This window comes from Carcharodon carcharias (genome assembly GCF_017639515.1).
Source record: "Carcharodon carcharias isolate sCarCar2 chromosome 40 unlocalized genomic scaffold, sCarCar2.pri SUPER_40_unloc_7, whole genome shotgun sequence".
In the NCBI taxonomy this organism is placed as follows: Eukaryota; Metazoa; Chordata; class Chondrichthyes; order Lamniformes; family Lamnidae; genus Carcharodon; species Carcharodon carcharias.
Genome location: NW_024470861.1, coordinates 14,022 through 40,536, shown reverse-complemented (window position 1 = coordinate 40,536; position 26,515 = coordinate 14,022). Strand labels below are relative to the sequence as shown.

The 26,515-nt window shown below is 50.7% G+C and overlaps 1 protein-coding gene across 1 annotated transcript in view; it reads left to right on the top strand.

Moving 5' to 3' along the window:
- The window catches only part of LOC121275044 (cysteine-rich, acidic integral membrane protein-like), a gene marked incomplete at its 3' end in the record, with an annotated part of 144,281 nt that extends 124,868 nt beyond the window's left edge, over nucleotides 1-19,413 (top strand). Inside the window, exons 16-18 of the mRNA XM_041182435.1 lie at nucleotides 13,310-13,462; nucleotides 16,576-16,731; nucleotides 19,261-19,413. Of these exons, the coding sequence (XP_041038369.1) occupies nucleotides 13,310-13,462; nucleotides 16,576-16,731; nucleotides 19,261-19,413 (462 nt within the window). The remainder of the gene's footprint in view (nucleotides 1-13,309; nucleotides 13,463-16,575; nucleotides 16,732-19,260) is intronic.
- Nucleotides 19,414-26,515: the final 7,102 nt, after the last annotated feature.

The window sequence follows — 26,515 nt, the reverse complement described above, 5'->3', positions numbered from 1 at the left end:
TAACAGAGACTCACAGAGAGAGTCAAACAGAGAGGGAAACAGAGAATCAGAAAGAGAAACAGGGACTCACAGAGAGAGAAACAAAGACTCACAGAGAGAGAGAATCAGAGACTCAGAGAGAGAGAAACAGAGACTGAGAGAGAGAGAGAAACAGAGACTGAGAGAGAGAGAAACACAGAATTACAGAGAGAGAAAAAGGGACTGAGAGAGAGAGACAGAGACTCACAGAGAGAGAGAGACAGAGACTCACAGAGAGAGAAACAGAGACTCACAGAGAGCGAAACAGCTACTGCGAGAGATAGAGACAATGACTCAGAGAGAGAGAAACAGAGACTCACAGAGAGAGAAATTAAGACTCACAGAGAGAGAGACAGAGACTCACAGCGAGAGAAACAGAGACTCACAGAGAGAGAAACAGGGACTGAGAGAGAGAAACCGAGACTCACAGAGAGAGAAACAGGGACTGAGAGAGAGAAACCGAGACTCACAGAGAGAGAAAAAGGGACTGAGAGAGAGAAACCGAGACTCACAGAGAGAGAAACAGGAACTGCGAGAGATAGAGACACGACTCACAGAGAGAGAGAAACAGAGAGGGAAACAGAGACTCAGAAAGAGAAACAGGGACTCACAGAGAGAGAAACAAAGACTCACAGAGAGAGAGAATCAGAGACTCAGAGAGGGAGAAACAGAGACTGAGAGAGAGAGAAACAGAGACTGAGAGAGAGAAACAGAGACCCACAGAGAGAGAAACAGGGACTCACAGAGAGAGAAACAGGAACTGCGAGAGATAGAGACAGCGACTCACTGAGAGAGAGACAGAGACCCACAGAGAGAGAAACAGAGACTCACATAGATTGAAACAGAGACTCACAGAGAGAGAAACAGGAAATGCGAGATATAGAGACAGTGACTCACATAGAGAGAGACAGAGACTCACAGAGAGAGAAACAGAGACTCACCGAGAGAGAAACAGAGACTCACAGAGAGAGAGAGAAACAGAGAAACACAGAGAGAGAAACAGAGACTCACAGAGAGAGAGAAACAGGAACTGTAAGAGATAGAGACAGCGACTCACAGAGAGAGAAACAGAGACTCCCAGAGAGGGAAACAGAGACTCACAGAGAGAGAAACAGTTACTCACAGAGAGAGAAACAGAGACTCACAGTGAGAGAGACAGAGACTCCCAGAGAGAGAGACAGAGACTCACAGTGAGAGAAACAGAGACTTACAGAGAGAGAGAAACAGAGAGGGAAACAGAGACTCAGAAAGAGAAACAGGGACTCACAGAGAGAGAAACAAAGACTCACAGAGAGAGAGAATCAGAGATTCAGAGAGAGAGAAACAGAGACTGAGAGAGAGAAACAGAGACTGAGAGAGAGAGAAACAGAGAATTACAGAGAGAGAAAAAGGGACTGAGAGAGAGAGACAGAGACTCACAGAGAGCGAAACAGGTACTGCGAGAGATAGAGACAGCGACTCACAGAAAGAGAAACAGAGAGTCACAGAGAGTGAAATTAAGACTCACAGAGAGAGAGACAGAGACTCACAGCGAGAGAAACAGAGACTCACAGAGAGAGAAACAGGGACTGAGAGAGAGAAACCGAGACTCACAGAGAGAGAAACAGGGACTGAGAGAGAGAAACCGAGACTCACAGAGAGAGAAACAGGGACTGAGAGAGAGAAACCGAGACTCACAGAGAGAGAAACAGGAACTGCGAGAGATAGAGAAAGCGACTCACAGTGAGAGAGAAACAGAGAGGGAAACAGAGACTCAGAAAGAGAAACAGGGACTCACAGAGAGAGAAACAAAGACTCACAGAGAGAGAGAATCAGAGACTCAGAGAGAGATAAACAGAGACTGAGAGAGAGAGAGAGAAACAGAGACTGAGAGAGAGAGAAACAGAGAATTGCAGAGAGAGAAAAAGGGACTGAGAGAGAGAGACAGAGACTCACAGAGAGAGAGAGACAGAGACTCACAGAGAGAGAAACAGAGACTCACAGAGAGCGAAACAGGTACTGCGAGAGATAGAGACAGCGACTCACAGAGAGAGAAACAGAGACTCCCAGAGAGGGAAACAGAGACACACAGATAGAGAAACAGTTACTCACACAGAGAGAAACAGAGACTCACAGAGAGAGAGACAGAGACTCCCAGAGAGAGCGACAGAGACTCACAGTGAGACAAACAGAGACTCAAAGAGAGCGAAACAGAGAGGGAAACAGAGACTCAGAAAGAGAAACAGGGACTCACAGAGAGAGAAACAAAGACTCACAGAGAGAGAGAATCAGAGGCTCAGAGAGATAGAAACAGAGACTGAGAGAGAGAGAGAAACAGAGACTGAGAGAGAGAGAAACAGAGAATTACAGAGAGAGAAAAAGGGACTGAGAGAGAGAGACAGAGACTCACAGAGAGAGAGAGACAGAGACTCACAGAGAGAGAAACAGAGACTCACAGAGAGGGAAACAGGGACTGAGAGAGAGAAACCGAGACTCACAGAGAGAGAAACAGGGACTGAGAGAGAGAAACCGAGACTCACAGAGAGATAAACAGGAACTGCGAGAGATAGAGACAGCGACTCACAGAGAGAGAAACAGAGACTCCCAGAGAGGGAAACAGAGACTCACAGAGAGAGAAACAGTTACTCACAGAGAGAGAAACAGAGACTCACAGTGAGAGAGACAGAGACTCCCAGAGAGAGAGACAGACACTACAGTGAGAGAAACAGAGACTCACAGAGAGAGAGAAACAGAGAGGGAAAAAGAGACTCAGAAAGACAAACAGGGACTCACAGAGAGAAAAACAAAGACTCACAGAGAGAGAGAATCAGAGATTCAGAGAGAGAGAAACAGAGACTGAGAGAGAGAAACAGAGACTGAGAGAGAGAGAAACAGAGAATTACAGAGAGAGAAAAAGGGACTGAGAGAGAGAGACAGAGACTCACAGAGAGAGAGAGACAGAGACTCACAGAGAGTGAAACAGGTACTGCGAGAGATAGAGACAGCGACTCACAGAAAGAGAAACAGAAAATCACAGAGAGAGAAATTAAGACTCACAGAGAGAGAGACAGAGACTCACAGCGAGAGAAACAGAGACTCACAGAGAGAGAAACAGGGACTGAGAGAGAGAAACCTAGACTCACAGAGAGAGAAACAGGGACTGAGAGAGAGAAACCGAGACTCACAGAGAGAGAAACAAGGACTGAGAGAGAGAAACCGAGACTCACAGAGAGAGAAACAGGAACTGCGAGAGATAGAGACAGCGACTCACAGTGAGAGAGAAACAGAGAGGGAAACAGAGAATCAGAAAGAGAATCAGGGACTCACAGAGAGAGAAAGAAAGACTCACAGAGAGAGAGAATCAGAGACTCAGAGAGGGAGAAACAGAGACTGAGAGAGAGAGAAACAGAGACTGAGAGAGAGAGAGAAACAGAGACTGAGAGAGAGAAACAGAGAATTACAGAGAGAGAAAGAGGGACTGAGAGAGAGACAGAGGCTCACAGAGAGACAGAGACTCACAGAGAGAGAGACAGAGACTCACAGAGAGAGAAACAGAGACTCACAGAGAGAGAAACAGGGACTCACAGAGAGAGAAACAGGAACTGCGAGAGATAGAGACAGCGACTCACCGAGAGAGAGACAGAGACCCACAGAGAGAGAAACAGAGACTCACAGAGAGAGAAACAGACTCTCACAGAGAGCGAAACAGGTACTGCGAGAGATAGAGACAGCGACTCACAGAGAGAGAAACAGAGACTCACAGAGAGAGAAACAGACACTCCCAGAGAGGGAAACAGAGACTCACAGAGAGAGAAACAGTTACTCACAGAGAGAGAAACAGTGACTCACAGAGAGAGAGACAGAGACTCCCAGAGAGAGAGACAGAGACTCACAGTGAGAGAAACAGTGACTCACAGAGAGAGAGAAACAGAGAGGGAAACAGAGACTCAGAAAGAGAAACAGGGACTCACAGAGAGAGAAACAAAGACTCACAGAGAGAGAGAATCAGAGACTCAGAGAGAGAGAAGCAGAGACTGAGAGAGAGAGAAACATAGAATTGCAGAGAGAGAAAAAGGGACTGAGAGAGAGAGACAGAGACTCACAGAGAGAGAGAGACAGAGACTCACAGTGAGAGAAACAGAGACTCACAGAGAGAGCGAAACAGAGAGGGAAACAGAGACTCAGAAAGAGAAACAGGGACTCACAGAGAGCGAAACAAAGACTCACAGAGAGAGAGAATCAGAGACTCAGAGAGAGAGAAACAGAGACTGAGAGAGAGAGAGAAACAGAGACTGAGAGAGAGAGAAACAGAGAATTACAGAGAGAGAAAAAGGGACTGAGAGAGAGAGACAGAGACTCACAGAGAGAGAGAGACAGAGACTCACAGAGAGAGAAACAGAGACTCACAGAGAGCGAAACAGGTACTGCGAGAGATAGAGACAGCGACTCACAGAGAGAGAAACAGAGACTCACAGAGAGAGAAATTAATCTCACAGAGAGAGAGACAGAGACTCACAGCGAGAGAAACAGAGACTCACAGAGAGAGAAACAGGGACTGAGAGAGAGAAACCTAGACTCACAGAGAGAGAAACAGGGACTGAGAGAGAGAAACCGAGACTCACAGAGAAACAGGGACTGAGAGAGAGAAACCGAGACTCACAGAGAGAGAAACAGGAACTGCGAGAGATAGTGACAGCGACTCACAGAGATAGAGAAACAGAGAGGGAAAGAGAGAATCAGAAAGAGAAACAGGGACTCACAGAGAGAGAAACAAAGACTCACAGAGAGAGAGAATCAGAGACTCAGAGAGGGAGAAACAGAGACTGAGAGAGAGAGAAACAGAGACGGAGAGAGAGAGAAACAGGGACTGAGAGAGAGAGAGAAACAGAGACTGAGAGAGAGTAACAGAGAATTACAGAGAGAGAAACAGGGACTGAGAGAGAGACAGAGATTCACAGTGAGACAGAGACTCACAGAGAGAGAGACAGAGACTCACAGAGAGAGAAACAGAGACTCACAGAAAGAGAAACAGGGACTCACAGAGAGAGAAAGAGGAACTGCGAGAGATAGAGACAGCGACTCACCGTGAGAGAGACAGAGACCCACAGAGAGAGAAACAGAGACTCACAGAGAGAGAAACAGAGTCTCACAGAGAGAGAAACAGGAAATGCGAGAGATAGAGACAGTGACTCACATAGAGAGAGACAGAGACTCACAGAGAGAGAAACAGAGACTCACCGAGAGAGAAACAGAGACTCACAGAGAGAGAGAGAAACAGAGAAACACAGAGAGAGAAACAGAGACTCACAGAGAGAGAGAAACAGGAACTGTGAGAGATAGAGACAGCGACTCACAGAGAGAGAAACAGAGACTCCCAGAGAGGGAAACAGAGACTCACAGAGAGAGAAACAGTTACTCACAGAGAGAGAAACAGAGACTCACAGAGAGAGAGACAGAGACTCCCAGAGAGAGAGACAGAGACTCACAGTGAGAGAAACAGTGACTCACAGAGAGAGAGAAACAGAGAGGGAAACAGAGACTCAGAAAGAGAAACAGGGACTCACAGAGAGAGAAACAAAGACTCACAGAGAGAGAGAATCAGAGACTCAGAGAGAGAGAAACAGAGACTGAGAGAGAGAGAGAAACAGAGACTGAGAGAGAGAGAAACAGAGAATTACAGAGAGAGAAAAAGGGACTGAGAGAGAGAGACAGAGACTCACAGAGAGAGAGAGACAGAGACTCACAGAGAGAGAAACAGACTCTCACAGAGAGCGAAACAGGTACTGCGAGAGATAGAGACAGCGACTCACAGAGAGAGAAACAGAGACTCACAGAGAGAGAAACAGAGACTCCCAGAGAGGGAAACAGAGACTCACAGAGAGAGAAACAGTTACTCACAGAGAGAGAAACAGTGACTCACAGAGAGAGAGACAGAGACTCCCAGAGAGAGAGACAGAGACTCACAGTGAGAGAAACAGTGACTCACAGAGAGAGAGAAACAGAGAGGGAAACAGAGACTCAGAAAGAGAAACAGGGACTCACAGAGAGAGAAACAAAGACTCACAGAGAGAGAGAATCAGAGACTCAGAGAGAGAGAAGCAGAGACTGAGAGAGAGAGAGAAACAGAGACTGAGAGAGAGAGAAACAGAGAATTGCAGAGAGAGAAAAAGGGACTGAGAGAGAGAGACAGAGACTCACAGAGAGAGAGAGACAGAGACTCACAGAGAGAGAAACAGAGACTCACAGAGAGAGCGAAACAGAGAGGGAAACAGAGACTCAGAAAGAGAAACAGGGACTCACAGAGAGCGAAACAAAGACTCACAGAGAGAGAGAATCAGAGACTCAGAGAGAGAGAAACAGAGACTGAGAGAGAGAGAGAAACAGAGACTGAGAGAGAGAGAAACAGAGAATTACAGAGAGAGAAAAAGGGACTGAGAGAGAGAGACAGAGACTCACAGAGAGAGAGAGACAGAGACTCACAGAGAGAGAAACAGAGACTCACAGAGAGCGAAACAGGTACTGCGAGAGATAGAGACAGCGACTCACAGAGAGAGAAACAGAGACTCACAGAGAGAGAAATTAATCTCACAGAGAGAGAGACAGAGACTCACAGCGAGAGAAACAGAGACTCACAGAGAGAGAAACAGGGACTGAGAGAGAGAAACCTAGACTCACAGAGAGAGAAACAGGGACTGAGAGAGAGAAACCGAGACTCACAGAGAAACAGGGACTGAGAGAGAGAAACCGAGACTCACAGAGAGAGAAACAGGAACTGCGAGAGATAGAGACAGCGACTCACAGAGATAGAGAAACAGAGAGGGAAAGAGAGAATCAGAAAGAGAAACAGGGACTCACAGAGAGAGAAACAAAGACTCACAGAGAGAGAGATTCAGAGACTCAGAGAGGGAGAAACAGAGACTGAGAGAGAGAGAAACAGAGACGGAGAGAGAGAGAAACAGGGACTGAGAGAGAGAGAGAAACAGAGACTGAGAGAGAGAAACAGAGAATTACAGAGAGAGAAACAGGGACTGAGAGAGAGACAGAGATTCACAGTGAGACAGAGACTCACAGAGAGAGAGACAGAGACTCACAGAGAGAGAAACAGAGACTCACAGAAAGAGAAACAGGGACTCACAGAGAGAGAAAGAGGAACTGCGAGAGATAGAGACAGCGACTCACCGTGAGAGAGACAGAGACCCACAGAGAGAGAAACAGAGACTCACAGAGAGAGAAACAGAGTCTCACAGAGAGAGAAACAGAAATGCGAGAGATAGAGTCAGTGACTCACATAGAGAGAGACAGAGACTCACAGAGAGAGAAACAGAGACTCACCGAGAGAGAAACAGAGACTCACAGAGAGAGAGAGAAACAGAGAAACACAGAGAGAGAAACAGAGACTCACAGAGAGAGAGAAACAGGAACTGTGAGAGATAGAGACAGCGACTCACAGAGAGAGAAACAGAGACTCCCAGAGAGGGAAACAGAGACTCACAGAGAGAGAAACAGTTACTCACAGAGAGAGAAACAGAGACTCACAGAGAGAGAGACAGAGACTCCCAGAGAGAGAGACAGAGACTCACAGTGAGAGAAACAGTGACTCACAGAGAGAGAGAAACAGAGAGGGAAACAGAGACTCAGAAAGAGAAACAGGGACTCACAGAGAGAGAAACAAAGACTCACAGAGAGAGAGAATCAGAGACTCAGAGAGAGAGAAACAGAGACTGAGAGAGAGAGAGAAACAGAGACTGAGAGAGAGAGAAACAGAGAATTACAGAGAGAGAAAAAGGGACTGAGAGAGAGAGACAGAGACTCACAGAGAGAGAGACAGAGACTCACAGAGAGAGAAACAGAGACTCACAGAAAGAGAAACAGGGACTCACAGAGAGAGAAAGAGGAACTGCGAGAGATAGAGACAGCGACTCACCGTGAGAGAGACAGAGACCCACAGAGAGAGAAACAGAGACTCACAGAGAGAGAAACAGAGTCTCACAGAGAGAGAAACAGGAAATGCGAGAGATAGAGTCAGTGACTCACATAGAGAGAGACAGAGACTCACAGAGAGAGAAACAGAGACTCACCGAGAGAGAAACAGAGACTCACAGAGAGAGAGAGAAACAGAGAAACACAGAGAGAGAAACAGAGACTCACAGAGAGAGAGAAACAGGAACTGTGAGAGATAGAGACAGCGACTCACAGAGAGAGAAACAGAGACTCCCAGAGAGGGAAACAGAGACTCACAGAGAGAGAAACAGTTACTCACAGAGAGAGAAACAGAGACTCACAGAGAGAGAGACAGAGACTCCCAGAGAGAGAGACAGAGACTCACAGTGAGAGAAACAGTGACTCACAGAGAGAGAGAAACAGAGAGGGAAACAGAGACTCAGAAAGAGAAACAGGGACTCACAGAGAGAGAAACAAAGACTCACAGAGAGAGAGAATCAGAGACTCAGAGAGAGAGAAACAGAGACTGAGAGAGAGAGAGAAACAGAGACTGAGAGAGAGAGAAACAGAGAATTACAGAGAGAGAAAAAGGGACTGAGAGAGAGAGACAGAGACTCACAGAGAGAGAGAGACAGAGACTCACAGAGAGAGAAACAGACTCTCACAGAGAGCGAAACAGGTACTGCGAGAGATAGAGACAGCGACTCACAGAGAGAGAAACAGAGACTCACAGAGAGAGAAACAGAGACTCCCAGAGAGGGAAACAGAGACTCACAGAGAGAGAAACAGTTACTCACAGAGAGAGAAACAGTGACTCACAGAGAGAGAGACAGAGACTCCCAGAGAGAGAGACAGAGACTCACAGTGAGAGAAACAGTGACTCACAGAGAGAGAGAAACAGAGAGGGAAACAGAGACTCAGAAAGAGAAACAGGGACTCACAGAGAGAGAAACAAAGACTCACAGAGAGAGAGAATCAGAGACTCAGAGAGAGAGAAGCAGAGACTGAGAGAGAGAGAGAAACAGAGACTGAGAGAGAGAGAAACAGAGAATTGCAGAGAGAGAAAAAGGGACTGAGAGAGAGAGACAGAGACTCACAGAGAGAGAGAGACAGAGACTCACAGTGAGAGAAACAGAGACTCACAGAGAGAGCGAAACAGAGAGGGAAACAGAGACTCAGAAAGAGAAACAGGGACTCACAGAGAGCGAAACAAAGACTCACAGAGAGAGAGAATCAGAGACTCAGAGAGAGAGAAACAGAGACTGAGAGAGAGAGAGAAACAGAGACTGAGAGAGAGAGAAACAGAGAATTACAGAGAGAGAAAAAGGGACTGAGAGAGAGAGACAGAGACTCACAGAGAGAGAGAGACAGAGACTCACAGAGAGAGAAACAGAGACTCACAGAGAGCGAAACAGGTACTGCGAGAGATAGAGACAGCGACTCACAGAGAGAGAAACAGAGACTCACAGAGAGAGAAATTAATCTCACAGAGAGAGAGACAGAGACTCACAGCGAGAGAAACAGAGACTCACAGAGAGAGAAACAGGGACTGAGAGAGAGAAACCTAGACTCACAGAGAGAGAAACAGGGACTGAGAGAGAGAAACCGAGACTCACAGAGAAACAGGGACTGAGAGAGAGAAACTGAGACTCACAGAGAGAGAAACAGGAACTGCGAGAGATAGAGACAGCGACTCACAGAGATAGAGAAACAGAGAGGGAAAGAGAGAATCAGAAAGAGAAACAGGGACTCACAGAGAGAGAAACAAAGACTCACAGAGAGAGAGAATCAGAGACTCAGAGAGGGAGAAACAGAGACTGAGAGAGAGAGAAACAGAGACGGAGAGAGAGAGAAACAGGGACTGAGAGAGAGAGAGAAACAGAGACTGAGAGAGAGAAACAGAGAATTACAGAGAGAGAAACAGGGACTGAGAGAGAGACAGAGATTCACAGTGAGACAGAGACTCACAGAAAGAGAGACAGAGACTCACAGAGAGAGAAACAGAGACTCACAGAAAGAGAAACAGGGACTCACAGAGAGAGAAAGAGGAACTGCGAGAGATAGAGACAGCGACTCACCGAGAGAGAGACAGAGACCCACAGAGAGAGAAACAGAGACTCACAGAGAGAGAAACAGAGTCTCACAGAGAGAGTAACAGGAAATGCGAGAGATAGAGACAGTGACTCACATAGAGAGAGACAGAGACTCACAGAGAGAGAAACAGAGACTCACCGAGAGAGAAACAGAGACTCACAGAGAGAGAGAGAAACAGAGAAACACAGAGAGAGAAACAGAGACTCACAGAGAGAGAGAAACAGGAACTGTGAGAGATAGAGACAGCGACTCACAGAGAGAGAAACAGAGACTCCCAGAGAGGGAAACAGAGACTCACAGAGAGAGAAACAGTTACTCACAGAGAGAGAAACAGAGACTCACAGTGAGAGAGACAGAGACTCCCAGAGAGAGAGACAGAGACTCACAGTGAGAGAAACAGAGACTCACAGAGAGAGAGAAACAGAGAGGGAAACAGAGACTCAGAAAGACAAACAGGGACTCACAGAGAGAAAAACAAAGACTCACAGAGAGAGAGAATCAGAGATTCAGAGAGAGAGAAACAGAGACTGAGAGAGAGAAACAGAGACTGAGAGAGAGAGAAACAGAGAATTACAGAGAGAGAAAAAGGGACTGAGAGAGAGAGACAGAGACTCACAGAGAGAGAGAGACAGAGACTCACAGAGAGCGAAACAGGTACTGCGAGAGATAGAGACAGCGACTCACAGAAAGAGAAACAGAAAATCACAGAGAGAGAAATTAAGACTCACAGAGAGAGAGACAGAGACTCACAGCGAGAGAAACAGAGACTCACAGAGAGAGAAACAGGGACTGAGAGAGAGAAACCGAGACTCACAGAGAGAGAAACAGGGACTGAGAGAGAGAAACCGAGACTCACAGAGAGAGAAACAGGGACTGAGAGAGAGAAACCGAGACTCACAGAGAGAGAAACAGGAACTGCGAGAGATAGAGACAGCGACTCATAGTGAGAGAGAAACAGAGAGGGAAACAGAGACTCAGAAAGAGAAACAGGGACTCACAGAGAGAGAAACAAAGACTCACAGAGAGAGAAAATCAGAGACTCAGAGAGGGAGAAACAGAGACTGAGAGAGAGAGAAACAGAGACTGAGAGAGAGAGAGAAACAGAGACAGAGAGAGAAACAGAGAATTACAGAGAGAGAAACAGGGACTTAGAGAGAGACAGAGACTCACAGAGAGACAGAGACTCACAGAGAGAGAGACAGAGACTCACAGAGAGAGAAACAGAGACTCACAGAGAGAGAAACAGGAAATGCGAGAGATAGAGACAGTGACTCACATAGAGAGAGACAGAGACTCACAGAGAGAGAAACAGAGACTCACCGAGAGAGAAACAGAGACTCACAGAGAGAGAGAGAAACAGAGAAACACAGAGAGAGAAACAGAGACTCACAGAGAGAGAGAAACAGGAACTGTGAGAGATAGTGACAGCGCCTCACAGAGAGAGAAACAGGAACTGTGAGATATAGAGACAGCGACTCACAGAGAGAGAGATAGAGACTCACAGATAGAGAAACAGAGACTCACAGAGAGAGAAACAATGAATCACAGAGAGAGAAACAGAGACACAGAGAGAGAAACAGAAACTCACAGAAAGAGAAAGAGAGACTCACAGAGAGAGAAACAGGAACTGCGAGAGATAGAGACAGCGACTCACAGAGAGGGAGACAGAGACTCACAGAAAGAGAAATAGAGACTCACAGAGAGAGAAACAGGAACTGCAAGAGGTAGAGACAGAGACTCACAGAGAGAGAAACAGGAACTGCGAGAGATAGAGACAGCGACTCACGGAGAGAGAAACGGAAACTCAGAGAGAGAAACAGAGAAGGAAACAGAGACTCAGAAAGAGAAACAGGGACTCACACAGAGAGAAACAAAGACTCACAGAGAGATAGAATGATAGACTCAGAGAGGTAGAAACAGACTGAGTGAGAGAAACAGAGACTCAGAGTGAGTGAAACAGAGACTCAGAATGAGTGAAACAGAGACTCAGAGAGAAAAAGAGAGACTGCGAGAGAGAAAAAAACACTCACAGAAAGAGAAAAACAGAGACTCACAGAGAGAAACAGAGACTCAGGTAGAGAGAAACAGAGACTCAGGGAGAGAGAAACAGAGACTCAGGGAGAGAGAAACAGAGACTCCAAGAGAGAGAAACAGAGACTCACAGACAGAGAAACAGAGATTCAGAGAGAGAGAGACAGAGACTCAGAGAGAGAGAGACAGAGACTGAGAGAGAGAAACAGGGACACACAGAGAGACAGAGACTCACAGAGAGAGGAACAGAGACTGAGCGAGAGAGAGACAGACTCAGAGAGAAAGAAACAGACGGTCAGCAAGCAGCAGAATTCAAGAGCGAATCAGGGACTGAGAGAGAGACAGACAGAGACTCAGAAAGAGAGAGAGACAGAGACTCTGAGAGAGAAACAGATAGGCACAGAGAGAGAAACAAAGACTCAGAGAGAGAGAAACAGAGACTCAGAGAGAGCAGCAGAGATCAAGAGAGAATCAGGGACTGAGAGAGAGAGACGGACTCAGAGAGAAAGAAAGAGAAACAGAGAGAGAGAGACAGAGATTCATAGAGAGAGGCACAGAGACTGAGAGAGATAGAGACAAAGACTCAGAGAGAGAGGAACAGAGACTGTGAGAGAGCTGCAGAGATTGAGAGAGAGAATCAGGGACTAAGAGAGAGATTCAGATACTGAGACAGAGAGAATCAGATACTGCGATAGAGAAACAGAGATAGAGAGATTGAGGTAAGAAGCAGAAATTGACACTTGGAAAGAGTGAAGGGGAAAGGGAGAGATAGAAGGAGAGCAAAAGAGAGAAAACAGAGAGATAATTGCAGACAGACGGAGAGATTGTGGGAGAGAGACTGAGTGAGTAAGAAATTAGGAATGAAACAGAGAGAGAGAAATAGATTGTACTGTAAGTTCTCAGTCCAGAGAATCCGACAGTGTGGCGCTCCATGAGTACTGACCCTCCGACAGTGCGGCACTCCCTCAGTACTGACACTCTGACAGTGCGGCACTCCCTCAGTACTGACCATCTGACAATACGGCAATCCCTCAGCACTGACCCTCCGACAGTGCGGAACTCCCTCTGTTCTGAACCTCCGACAGTGCAGCGCTCCCTCAGTACTGACCCTCCGACAGTGAAGCACTCCCTCAGCACTGACCCTCTGACAATGCGGCTCTCCCTCAGTACAGACCCTCCGACAGTAACCCTTGCTTTGCCGTGTGTACCTCCCTCATCCTCTAACTAACAACTTGTCCCCAAACAGGTGAAGATGGCGAGTGTCCTGACTCCGACCGAGCGAGGAGGATCTGTGCCCACAACTCGAGCAAAACTTGTCGGGGGGATGAGGACTGCAGTTCATGGAAGCAGTGCTGTGATCTGGGCTGTGGGAAGAAATGTGTCTACTCCAACTGGCACAGTAAGGACAAGCCCAAAATCATCCTCCCCAACATGGTTTAACTGGGCTGGTACAGCCCAAGGGCAGAGGGCAGCTGCACTGCCCGAGGGGCAGCTTCTGTCTAAAGGACCAGACTCCAGGGCCCCTGTGTCTGATTGGAGACATGATCCAGGGCCCTGTGTCTCCTTGGTCACATGATCCAGGGTCCTGTGTCTCCTTGGGCACATGATCCAGGGCCCTGTGTCTCCTTGGTCACATGATCCAGGGCCCTGTGTCTCCTTGGTCACATGATCCAGGGCCCTGTGTCTCCTTGGTCACATAATCCAGGGCCCTGTGTCTGACAGGTGGCATGATCCAGGAAACAATCTGTGATTGGTCTCATGATTTAGGGTCCAGTGTCTGATAAGTCACATCTCCCAGTACACTGCGTCTGATTGATCGTATATTCCAGGGCACTCTCTCTGATTGGTTAAATGTTCCAGAGCACTGTGACAGATTCATCAAATGTTTCTTTGCCCTGTGTCTGTTTCGTCACATGATCTATTGCCCTGTGTCTCATTGGGAAACATGATCCAGGGGTCTTTGTCCGTTTGTTCATGTGTTCCATTGCACTGTCTCTGACTCGCCACATCTTTCATTGCCTGTGTCTGGTCACATGATCCATTTCCCTGTGTCTGATTTGTCACATGATCCATTACCCTGTGTATGTTTGGTCACATGATCCGTTGTCCTGTGTCTGTTTGGTTGCATGATCCATTCCCCAGTGTTTGATTTGTCGCATGATCCATTGCCCTGTGTCTGTGTGGTCACATGATCCATTCCCCTGTGTCTGTTTGGTCACATGATCCATTGCCCTGTGGCTGTTTGGTCACAAGGTCCATTTCCCTGTGTCTGTTTGGTCACATGATCCATTACCCTGTGTCTGTTTGGTCATGTGATCCATTACCCTATGTCTGTTTGGTCACATGATCCATTACCTGGGTCTATTTGGTCACATGATCAATTGCTCTGTGTCTGTTTGGTCACAAGATCCATTACCCTGTGTCTCTTTGGTCACATGATCAATTACCCTGTGTCTGTTTGGTCACATGATCCATTGCCCTGTGTCTGTTTGGTCACATGATCCATTGCCCTGTGTCTGTTTGGTCACATGATCCATTCCCATGGGCCTGTTGAGCTACATGACTCAGGGACTTGTGCCTGATAGGCCACAAGATACAATCTCCAGTGTCCGGTCACATGTTTCAGCCCCCTGGCTCTGATTGGTCAGCTGCTCCATTATCCCAGACAACCCCGGCACACGCCCACTTACCCTGTACCCCTCCCCCACCAAGGGCCACTCCCATTCACACCTGTTCCCCATCTCCCAGCCATTCTGCCCACCCCCCAGCGCTGGATCTGAGCCCTTCCCCATCCCTCTCTCCCTCTCCGACGAGGAGGACGGTGGGCTGAAGGGTAAAGAGTAAACCCCACCCACCCTGTCAGGAGGGGGTAGAGGGGGGCAGCGAGTGGGGACACTCCCACAGCCTCACCCCCCCAACCTTCAGGATGAAAGAGTGGACATTGGGAACTGCCCCCCCCCTCCACCCTGACCCCTGACCCCCGGGGTCACCCCACTGCACTGTGACCCCCATTGGCTCCAGAGTTGGCGTCTGGGCCTTCAGCTGCCTGGGTCCCCAAGTTCCCAAATTCTCTCCTTAACACAAACCCCCCCACCACCTCCTCCACAACCTTCCTCCCGCACCCATCGCTGCCCCAATTACCCCACCCCCAATGCCCCCCACCACCTTCCACATCTCCCTCCTCCTTTCAGACCCTCCTCACAAACCGAGCTCCTCAAACCCAATGTCCAGGCTCCAGTCCCAAAAATATCCCCTCCAATCTCCCACTCTCAGGGCCGGCCAGTGAGGATCCTGGGCTCTGTGTCTCCTTGGTCACAGGATCCAGGGCCCTGTGTCTCCTTGGTCGCAGGATCCAGGGCTCTGTGTCTCCATGGTCACAGGATCCAGGGCCCTGTTTCTGCTTGGTCACAGGATCCAGGGCCCTGTTTCGGCTTGATCACAGGATCCAGGGCCCTGTGTCTGCTTGGTCACAGGATCCAGGGCCCTGTGTCTCCTTGGTCACAGGATCCAGGGCCCTGTGTCTCCTTGGTCACAGGATCCAGGGCTCTGTGTCTCCATGGTCACAGGATCCAGGGCCCTGTTTCTGCTTGGTCACAGGATCCAGGGCCCTGTGTCTGCTTGGTCACAGGATCCAGGGCTCTGTGTCTGCTTGGTCACATGATCCAGGGCCCTGTGTCTGCTTGGTCACAGGATCCAGGACCCTGTATCTGCTTGGTCACAGGATCCAGGGCTCTGTGTCAGCTTGGTCACAGGATCCATAGCCCTGTGTCTGCCTGGTCACAGGATCCAGGGCCCTGTGTCTGCTTGGTCACAGGATCCAGGGCTCTGTGTCTGCTTGGTCACATGATCCAGGGCCCTGTGTCTGCTTGGTCACAGGATCCAGGCCCCTGTGTCTGCTTGGTCACATGATCCAGGGTGGTGTCTGATGTTCCGCAGTGTACGATGTCCTCTACCTCTATCCCCTGCCCCTCATCGCTGCCCCCCCCAAAGCCTCCACCACCCTCCACATCTCCCTCCTCCTTTCAGACCCTCCTCACAAACCGAGCTCCTCAAACACAGCATCTGGGCATCTCCTGTCCCAAACATCCCCTCCGAAATCCCGCTCTCAAACCCCGAGCCCCCGTGTCCAGAATTGGTCCCTGAGTGAGGGAGGGGCGGCTCGGGGTGAAGCGTCCCCCGGTTCAGAGGGGTGGCTGCTCAGCCCATCGACCTTCTGCTGCCTTTTCGAGAGTGTTGTCCGATTTTACTCTCTCTCTTCCTCCCGCCCTCCCTCCCCCCACAGCGTATCTCTTCCCCTCGACCTCCTACCCCCAAAGTGCACGGGGTGGGTGGGGGTGGTGTGTGGGGGGGAGAGAATCGAAGCCACACCCCATTCGGCTGAAACGGTGCTGCCTCACCTGGTCGAGCAGCAGCGGGCTGCCACTTTTTTTCTACTTTCTGTTGGCGAGGGGTCCCCGGGGGTCCGGTGTTGCTTTCATGACCCTCTTGCTGTCTTCCCACCTCCCTCTGCAGAAAGGAGTGAGGAGTGTCCACCCAGCAGTTCCCTGAGCAAGGTGTGCAGCCTGACGCTGGGAGACGAATGTGCGGAGGATGGGGACTGCGATCATTGGCAGATGTGCTGTGATGCCGGGTGTGGGAAGAGGTGTGTCTTCAACTTCTTCAAAGGAGGTGAGGATTCCCCCTCAGTGCGGGGGGTGGGGGGGGGTGCAGTGAGGGGTCATTACAGTGTGGGGGCTGATTAAGGAATCATGACATTGTGGGGGGAGTGTGGAGTCATTAAAGTGTGTGTGGGAGTGAGGGGTCATTACACTCTGGGGAGGGAATGATTAGTCATTACAGTGTGAGGGGATTGAGGTTTCATTACATTGTTGGGTGGAATGAGGAGTCATTACAGTTTGGGGCAGTGATGAGTCATTGCAGTGTGGGGTGGAGTGGGGTGACATTACAGTCTGGTGGGTGTGAGGAGTCATTAGAGTGTGGGTGAGTGAGGAGACATTACAATTTGCGGGGGGAGTGAGGTGACATTATACTGTGGGAGGGGGAGTGAGGAGTCATTACATTATGGGGGAATGAACAGTCATTACAGTGTTGGGGAGTGAGGAGATATTTCAGTGTGGGGGAGTGAGGAGACATTACAGTGTGGGGGAGAGTGAGGGGTCATTACAGTGTGGGGGGGACTGAGGGGTCATTACATTGTGGGGGGGAGTAAGGGGTCATTACAGTGTGGGTGGTAGTGAGGGGTCATTACAGTGTGGGTGGTAGTGAGGGGTCATTACAATGTGGGTGGTAGTGAGGGGTCATTACAATGTGGGTGGTAGTGAGGGGTCATTACAGTGTGGGTGGAGTGAGGTGACATTATACTGTGGGGTGAGTGAGGAGTCTTTATATTTTGGGTGAATGAACAGTCATTACAGTGTGGGTGGGAGTGAGGAGACATTACATTTCGGGGGTGTGAGGCGTCATTACAGTGTGAGGGGATTGAGGTTTCATTACATTGTGGGGGGGAATGAGGATTCATTACAGTTTGGGGCAGTGAGGAGTCATTGCTGTGTGGGTGGAGAGTGAGGTGACAGTGCAGTGTGGGGGGAGTGAGCAGTTATTAGAGTTTGGGGGGGTTTGAGGAGACATTACAGTGTCTGGGGAGTGAGGAGTCATTCCACTCTGGGAGGGAGTGAGCAGTCATTAGAGTTTGGGGGGTTTGAGGATTCATTACAGTTTGGGGGGGAAGTGAGGATTCATTAAAGCGTTGGGGGATTGAGGTGTCATTACAGTATGGGGGGGGAGTGAGGAGTCATTACATTGTTGGGTGGAATGAGGAGTCATTACAGTGCGGGGCAGTGATGAGTCATTACAGTGTGGGGTGGAGTGGGGTGACATTACAGTCTGGCGGGTGTGAGGAGTCATTAGAGTGTGGGGGTGTGAGGCGTCATTACAGTGTGGGGGTGTGAGGCGTCATTACAGTGTGGGGGTGTGTGAGGAGTTATTACAGTGTGGGGGGGGTGTGAGGAGTTATTACAGTGTGGGTGGTAGTGAGGAGTTATTACAGTGTGGGGGGTTGTGAGGAGTTATTACAGTGTAGGGGGGAGTGAGGAGACATTACAGTTTGGGGGAGTGAGGAGACATTACAGTGTGGGGGAGTGAGGAGACATTACAGTGTTGGGGAGTGAGGAGACATTATAGTTTGGGGGAGTGAGGAGACATTACAGTGTTGGGGAGTGAGGAGACATTACAGTGTGGGGGAGTGAGGAGACGTTACAGTGTGGGGGAGTGAGGAGACGTTACAGTGTTGGGGAGTGAGGAGACATTACAGTGTGGGGGGGTGTGAGGAGTTATTACAGTGTGGGGGGGTGTGAGGAGTTATTACAGTGTAGGGGGGAGTGAGGAGACATTACAGTTTGGGGGAGTGAGGAGACATTACAGTGTGGGGGAGTGAGGAGACATTACAGTGTTGGGGAGTGAGGAGACATTACAGTTTGGGGGAGTGAGGAGACATTACAGTGTTGGGGAGTGAGGAGACATTACAGTGTGGGGGAGTGAGGAGACGTTACAGTGTGGGGGATTGAGGAGACATTACAGTGTTGGGGAGTGAGGAGACATTACAGTATTGGGGAGTGAGGAGACATTACAGTGTGGGGGGTGTGAGGAGTTATTACAGTGTGGGGGGGTGTGAGGAGTTATTACAGTGTAGGGGGGGAGTGAGGAGACATTACAGTTTGGGGGAGTGAGGAGACATTACAGTGTGGGGGAGTGAGGAGACATTACAGTGTTGGGGAGTGAGGAGACATTACAGTTTGGGGGAGTGAGGAGACATTACAGTGTTGGGGAGTGAGGAGACATTACAGTGTGGGGGAGTGAGGAGACGTTACAGTGTGGGGGAGTGAGGAGACATTACAGTGTTGGGGAGTGAGGAGACATTACAGTGTGGGGGAGTGAGGAGACATTACAGTGTGGGGTGTGAGGCATCATTACAGTGTCGGAGGGAGTGAGGAGACATTTCAGTGTGGGGGGGAGTGATGAGTCATTACAGTGTTGGAGGGAGTGAGGAGTCATTACAGTGTAGGGGGGATTGAGGAGTGATTGCAGTGTTGGGGGTTGTGAGGTTTCATTGAAGTGTGAGACTCTCCCACCTTCCTACATACGTGGCCTGTGAGATTCGCGGTGACCTTTAACCCAATCTGCTTGCCCCTGTCCTTCCAGTGAACGGAAGCTGTCCTGCTCCCAGCCGCCTTGGCCCCATGTGTGATGTCAACTACGGAAAGGAATGTGAGGATAGCGATGACTGTGACCTGTGGTTAACCTGCTGTGATGCTGGCTGCGGCAGGAGATGCGTCCACCGCACTTTCAGACACGGTGAGGGGCTGGGACAGTCCCTGCAGGGGAGGGAATCTGCATCGGGGAGAGAGTCCGCGACAGAGGAGATAGTCCTCGAGAGGGTAGAGTGTGCGAGTGAGTTCGGAGAGAGGATTCTTTTGCGGCAATTGAGTTCGCAAGAGGGGAGAGAGATTCTCAGGGATGTGAGATAGTCAGGGAGAGAGGAGACAGTCCGCTAGAGAAGGGAGAGCCCACAAGAGAGGAAGGTTTCTTGCTGAGAGAGGAGAGTGTCTGTGAGAGAGAGGGGAAAGTCGTCGTGAGAGAGGAGGGATTCCGCGTGATCGAGGAGAGAGCGCGGGCGAGAGAGGGGGAGTGTGAGAGAGAGAGTGGGGTGGCAGGCGAGAGAGGAGGGAGTGCAGGTGAGAGAAGGGGCAGTGGGAGCGAGCGAGGCTGGGGTACAGGTGAGAGAGGCTGTGGTGCAGGCGAGAGAGGCTGGGGTGTGGGCGAGAGAGGCTGGGGTGCAGGCGAGAGAGAAGTAAGAGTAGCAAGTCCATGCGATAGAGGAGAGAGTCCACATGATAGAGGAGAGAGTCCACATGATAGAGGAGAGAGTCCACGTGATAGAGGAGAGAGTCCATGCGATAGAGGAGAGAGTCCACGTGATAGAGGAGAGAGTCCACGCGATAGTGGAGAGAGTCCACGCGATAGAGGAGAGAGTCCATGCGATAGAAGAGAGAGTCCATGTGATAGAGGAGAGAGTCCACATGATAGAGGAGAGAGTCCACGCGATAGAGGAGAGAGTCCATGCGATAGAGGAGAGAGTCCAGGCGATAGAGGAGAGAGTCCACGCGATAGAGGAGAGAGTCCAGGCGATAGAGGAGAGAGTCCACACGATAGAGGAGAGAGTCCACACGATAGAGGAGAGAGTCCATGCGTTAGAGGAGAGAGTCCACTCGATAGAGGAGACAGTCCAGGCGATAGAGGAGAGAGTCCACACGAAAGAGGAGAGACTCCACACGATACAGGAGAGAGTCCACGCGATAGAGGAGAGAGTCCACGCGATAGAGGAGAGAGTCCAGGTGATAGAGGAGAGAGTCCACGTGATAGAGCAGAGAGTCTACGCGATAGAGTTGAGAGTCCATGCGATAGAGGAGAGAGTCCACGCGATAGAGGAGAGAATCCACACGATAGAGGAGAGAGTCCATGCGTTAGAGGAGAGAGTCCACTCGATAGAGGAGACAGTCCAGGCGATAGAGGAGAGAGTCCACACGAAAGAGGAGAGACTCCACACGATACAGGAGAGAGTCCACGCGATAGAGGAGAGAGTCCACACGATAGAGGAGAGAGTCCATGCGTTAGAGGAGAGAGTCCATGCGATAGAGGAGAGAGTCCAGGTGATAGAGGAGAGAGTCCACGCGATAGAGGAGAGAGTCCAGGTGATAGAGGAGAGAGTCCATGCGATAGAGGAGAGAGTCCAGGCGATAGAGGAGAGAGTCCACGCGATAGAGGAGAGAGTCCAGGTGATAGAGGAGAGAGTCCACGTGATAGAGCAGAGAGTCTATGCGATAGAGTTGAGAGTCCATGCGATAGAGGAGAGAGTCCACGCGATAGAGGAGAGAGTCCACACGATAGAGGAGAGAGTCCATGTGTTAGAGGAGAGAGTCCACTCGATAGAGGAGAGAGTCCAGGCGATAGAGGAGAGAGTCCACACGAAAGAGGAGAGACTCCACACGATACAGGAGAGAGTCCACACGATAGAGGAGAGAGTCCATGCGATAGAGGAGAGAGTCCACTTGATAGAGGAGGGTCCACACGATAGTGGAGAGAGTCCACGTGATAGAGGAGAGAGTCCACGTGATAGAGGAGAGAGTCCACGCAATAGAGGAGAGAGTCCACGCAATAGAGGAGAGCCCACGTGATAGAGGAGAGAGTCCACACGATAGAGGAGAGAGTCCATACATTAGAGGAGAGAGTCCACGCTATAGACTTTGAAGTCAACACGATAGAGAAGAGAGTCCACGTGATAGAGCAGAGAGTCCATGTGATAGAGGGGAGAGTCCAGCGATAGAGGAGAGAGTCCACAAGAAAGAGGAGAGACTCCACACAAAAGAGGAGAGAGTCCATGCGTTAGAGGAGAGAGACATTGCATTAGAGGAGAAAGTCCATGCGATAGAGTTGCGAGTCCACGCGATAGAGGAGAGAGTCTATGCAATAGAAGGGAGAGTCCACATGAGAGAGGCGAGGGTCCAGACGAGAGAAAAGAGAGCCAGTGGGATAGAGAAGAAAGAGTTTAGAGTCCTCAGGAGAGGCAGGAGAGTGAAAGTGATAGTAGATAGAGGATTGTGAGAAGGGACAGAGACCGCGAGTGAGTATTCAATCCAGGAAATAGGAGAGATTCTTGGAGAGAAAAGAGAGCCACTACAACCCTGCCTAAATCTCAACCATGCTCAAGCTCCCACTCCCCTCCCTAACTCTGTAACCTCCTCCAGTCCCTACACCCCTCCCTATCTCTGTAACCTCCTCCAGTCCCTACACCCCTCCCTATCTCTGTAACCTCCTCCAGCACCTACACCCCTCCCTATCTCTGTAACATCCTCCAGCCCCTACATCCCTCCCTATTTCTGTAACCGACTCCATGCCCAAACCCCTCGCTATCTCTGTAACCTCCTCCAGCCCCTTAACCCTCCCTATCTCTGTAACCTCCTCCAGCACCTACACCCCTCCCTATCTCTGTAACGTCCTCCAGACCCTAAACCCCTCCCAAATCTGTAAACTCCTCCAGCCCTTACACCACTCCCTATCTCTGTAACATCCTCCAGTCCCGACACCCCTCCCTATCTCTGTAACCTCCTCCAGCCCCTACACCCCTCCCTATCTCTGTAACTTCCTCCAGTCCCGACACCCCTCCCTATCTCTGTAACCTCCTCAAGTCGCTACACACCTCCCTATCTCTGTAACCTCCTCCAGCCCCTACACCCCTCCCTATCTCTGTAACCTCCTCCAGCCACTACACCCCTCCCTATCTCTGTAACCTCCTCCAGACACTACAGCCCTCCCTAACTCTGTAACCTCCTCCAGCACCTACACGCCTCCCTATCTCTTTAACCTCCTCCAGCCCCTACACCCACCCTATCTCTGTAACCTCCTCCAGCCTCTACACCCCTCCCTATCCCTGTAACCTCCTCCAGCCCCAACACCACTCCCTATCACTGTAACCTCCAGCAGCCCCTACACCAATCCATATATCTGTAACCTCCTCCAGCCCATACAACACTCCATATCTCTGTAACCTCCTCCAGCCCATACACACCTCCCTATCGCTGTACCCTCCTCCAGCCCCTACACCCTCCCTATCTCTATAACGTCCTCCAGCCCCTTCACACCTCCCTATCTCTGTAACCTCCACCAGCAACAACACCCCTCCCTATCTCTGTAACATCCTCCAGAACCTACAATCCTCCCTATCTCTGTAACATCCTCCAGTCCCTACACCCCTCCCTAACTCTGTAACCTCCTCCAGACCCTACACCCCTCCCTATCTCTGTAACCTCCTCCAGACCCTACACCCCACCCGATCTCTGTAACCTCCTCCTGCTCCTACACCCCTACCTATCTCTGGAACCTCCTCCTGCCCCTACACCCCTCCCTATCTCTGTAACCTCCTCCAGCCCCTACACCCCTCCCTATCTCTGTAACCTCCTCCAGCCCCTAGACACCTCCCCATCTCTGTAAACTCCTCCAGCCCCTACACTCCTCCCGATCTCTGTAAACTCCTCCAGCCCCAACACCCCTTCCTATCTCTGTAACCTCCTCCAGCCCATACACCCCTCCCTTTCTCTGTAAACTCCTCCAGCCCCTACACCCCTCCCTATCTCAGTAAACTCCTCCAGCCCCTACACCCCTCCCTATCTCAGTAACGTCCTCCAGCCCCTACACCCCTCCCTATCTCTGTAACCTCCTCCAGCACCTACACCCCTCCCTATCTCTGTAACATCCTCCAGCCCCTACATCCCTCCCTATCTCTGTAACCGACTCCATTCCCAAACCCCTCCCTATCTCTGTAACCTCCTCCAGCCCCTTAACCCTCCCTATCTCTGTAACCTCCTCCAGCACCTACAACCCTCCCTATCTCTGTAACGTCCTCCAGACCCTAAACCCCTCCCAAATCTGTAAACTCCTCCAGCCCTTACACCACTCCCTATCTCTGTAACTTCCTCCAGTCCCGACACCCCTCCCTATCTCTGTAACCTCCTCCAGCCCCTACACCACTCCCTATCTCTGTAACCTCCTCCAGACACTACAGCCCTCCCTAACTCTGTAACCTCCTCCAGCACCAACACCCCTCCCTATCTCTGTAACCTCCTCCAGCCCCTACACCCACCCTATCTCTGTAACCTCCTCCAGCCCCTACACCCCTCCCTATCTCTGTAACCTCCTCCAAACCCAACACCACTCCCTATCTCTGTAACCTCCTCCTGCCCCCTACACCCCTCCCTATCTCTGTAACATCCTCCAGCCTCTACACCCCTCCCTATCACTGTAACCTCCACCAGCCCCTACACCCCTCCATATCACTGTAACCTCCTCCAGCCCATACAACACTCCATATCTCTGTAACCTCCTCCAGCCCATACACACCTCCCTATCTCTGTAACCTCCTCCAGCCCCTACACCCTCCCTATCTCTATAACCTCCTCCAGCCCATTAACCCTCCCTATCTCTGAAACCTCCTCCAGCACCTACACCCCTCCCTATCTCTGTAACGTCCTCCAGACCCTAAACCCCTCCCAAATCTGTAAACTCCTCCAGCCCTTACACCACTCCCTATCTCTGTAACTTCCTCCAGTCCCGACACCCCTCCCTATCTCTGTAACCTCCTCAAGTCGCGACACCCCTCCCTATCTCTGTAACCTCCTCCAGCCCCTACACCACTCCCTATCTCTGTAACCTCCTACAGACACTACAGCCCTCCCTAACTCTGTAACTTCCTCCAGCACCTACACGCCTCCCTATCTCTGTAACCTTCTCCAGCCCCTACACCCACCCTAACTCTGTAACCTCCTCCAGCCCCTACACCCCTCCCTATCTCTGTAACATCCTCCAGCCTCTACACCCCTCCCTATCCCTGTAACCTCCTCCAGCCCCAACACCACTCCCTATCACTGTAACCTCCACCAGCCCCTACACCCCTCCATATCTCTGTAACCTCCTCCAGCCCATACAACACTCCATATCTCTGTAACCTCCTCCAGCCCATACACACCTCCCTATCGCTGTACCCTCCTCCAGCCCCTACACCCTCCCTATCTCTATAACGTCCTCCAGCCCCTTCACACCTCCCTATCTCTGTAACCTCCACCAGCAACTACACCCCTCCCTATCTCTGTAACATCCTCCAGAACCTACAATCCTCCCTATCTCTGTAACATCCTCCAGTCCCTACAACCCTCCCTAACTCTGTAAACTCCTCCAGACCCTACACCCCTCCATATCTCTGTAACCTCCTCCTGCTCCTACACCCCTCCATATCTCTGTAACCTCCTCCTGCTCCTACACCCCTCCCTATCTCTGGAACCTCCTCCTGCCCCTACACCCCTCCCTATCTCTGTACCCTCCTCCAGCCCCTACACACCTCCCCATCTCTGTAAACTCCTCCAGCCCCTACACTCCTCCCGATCTCTGTAAACTCCTCCAGCCCCAACACCCCTTCCTATCTCTGTAACCTCCTCCAGCCCATACACCCCTCCCTATCTATGTAACCTCCTCCAGCCCCTACACCCCTCCCTATCTCTGTAACCTCCTCCAGCCCCTACACCCCTCCCCATCTCTGTAAACTCCTCCAGCCCCTACACCCCTCCCTATCTCAGTAAAATCCGCCAGCCCCTACACCCCTCCCTATCTCAGTAACCTCCTCCAGCCCCTACACCCCTCCCTATCTCTGTAACATCCTCCAGCCCCTTAACCCTCCCTATCTCTGTAACATCCTCCAGCACCTACAACCCTCCCTATCTCTGTAACGTCCTCCAGACCCTAAACCCCTCCCAAATCTGTAAACTCCTCCAGCCCTTACACCACTCCCTATCTCTGTAACTTCCTCCAGTCCCGACACCCCTCCCTATCTCTGTAACCTCCTCCAGCCCCTACACCACTCCCTATCTCTGTAAAATCCTCCAGACACTACAGCCCTCCCTAACTCTGTAACCTCCTCCAGCACCTACACCCCTCCCTATCTCTGTAACCTCCTCCAGCCCCTACACCCACCCTATCTCTGTAACCTCCTCCAGCCCCTACACCCCTCCCTATCTCTGTAACCTCCTCCAAACCCAACACCCCTCCCTATCTCTGTAACCTCCTCCTGCCCCCTACAGCCCTCCCTATCTCTGTAACATCCTCCAGCCTCTACACCCCTCCCTATCACTGTAACCTCCACCAGCCCCTACACCCCTCCATATCACTGTAACCTCCTCCAGCCCATACAACACTCCATATCTCTGTAACCTCCTCCAGCCCATACACACCTCCCTATCGCTGTACCCTCCTCCAGCCCCTACACCCTCCCTATCTCTATAACGTCCTCCAGCCCCTTCACACCTCCCTATCTCTGTAACCTCCACCAGCAACTACACCCCTCCCTATCTCTGTAACATCCTCCAGAACCTACAATCCTCCCTATCTCTGTAACATCCTCCAGTCCCTACACCCCTCCCTAACTCTGTAACCTCCTCCAGACCCTACACCCCTCCCTATCTCTGTAACCTCCTCCAGACCCTACACCCCTCCCGATCTCTGTAACCTCCTCCTGCTCCTACACCCCTCCCTATCTCTGGAACCTCCTCCTGCCCCTACACCCCTCCCTATCACTGTAACCTCCTCCAGCCCCTACACCCCTCCCTATCTCTGTAACCTCCTCCAGCCCCTACACACCTCCCCATCTCTGTAAACTCCTCCAGCCCCTACACTCCTCCCGATCTCTGTAAACTCCTCCAGCCCCAACACCCCTTCCTATCTCTGTAATCTCCTCCAGCCCATACACCCCTCCCTATCTATGTAACCTACTCCAGCACCTACACCCCTCCCTATCTCTGTAACCTCCTCCAGCCCCTACACCCCTCCCCATCTCTGTAAACTCCTCCAGCCCCTA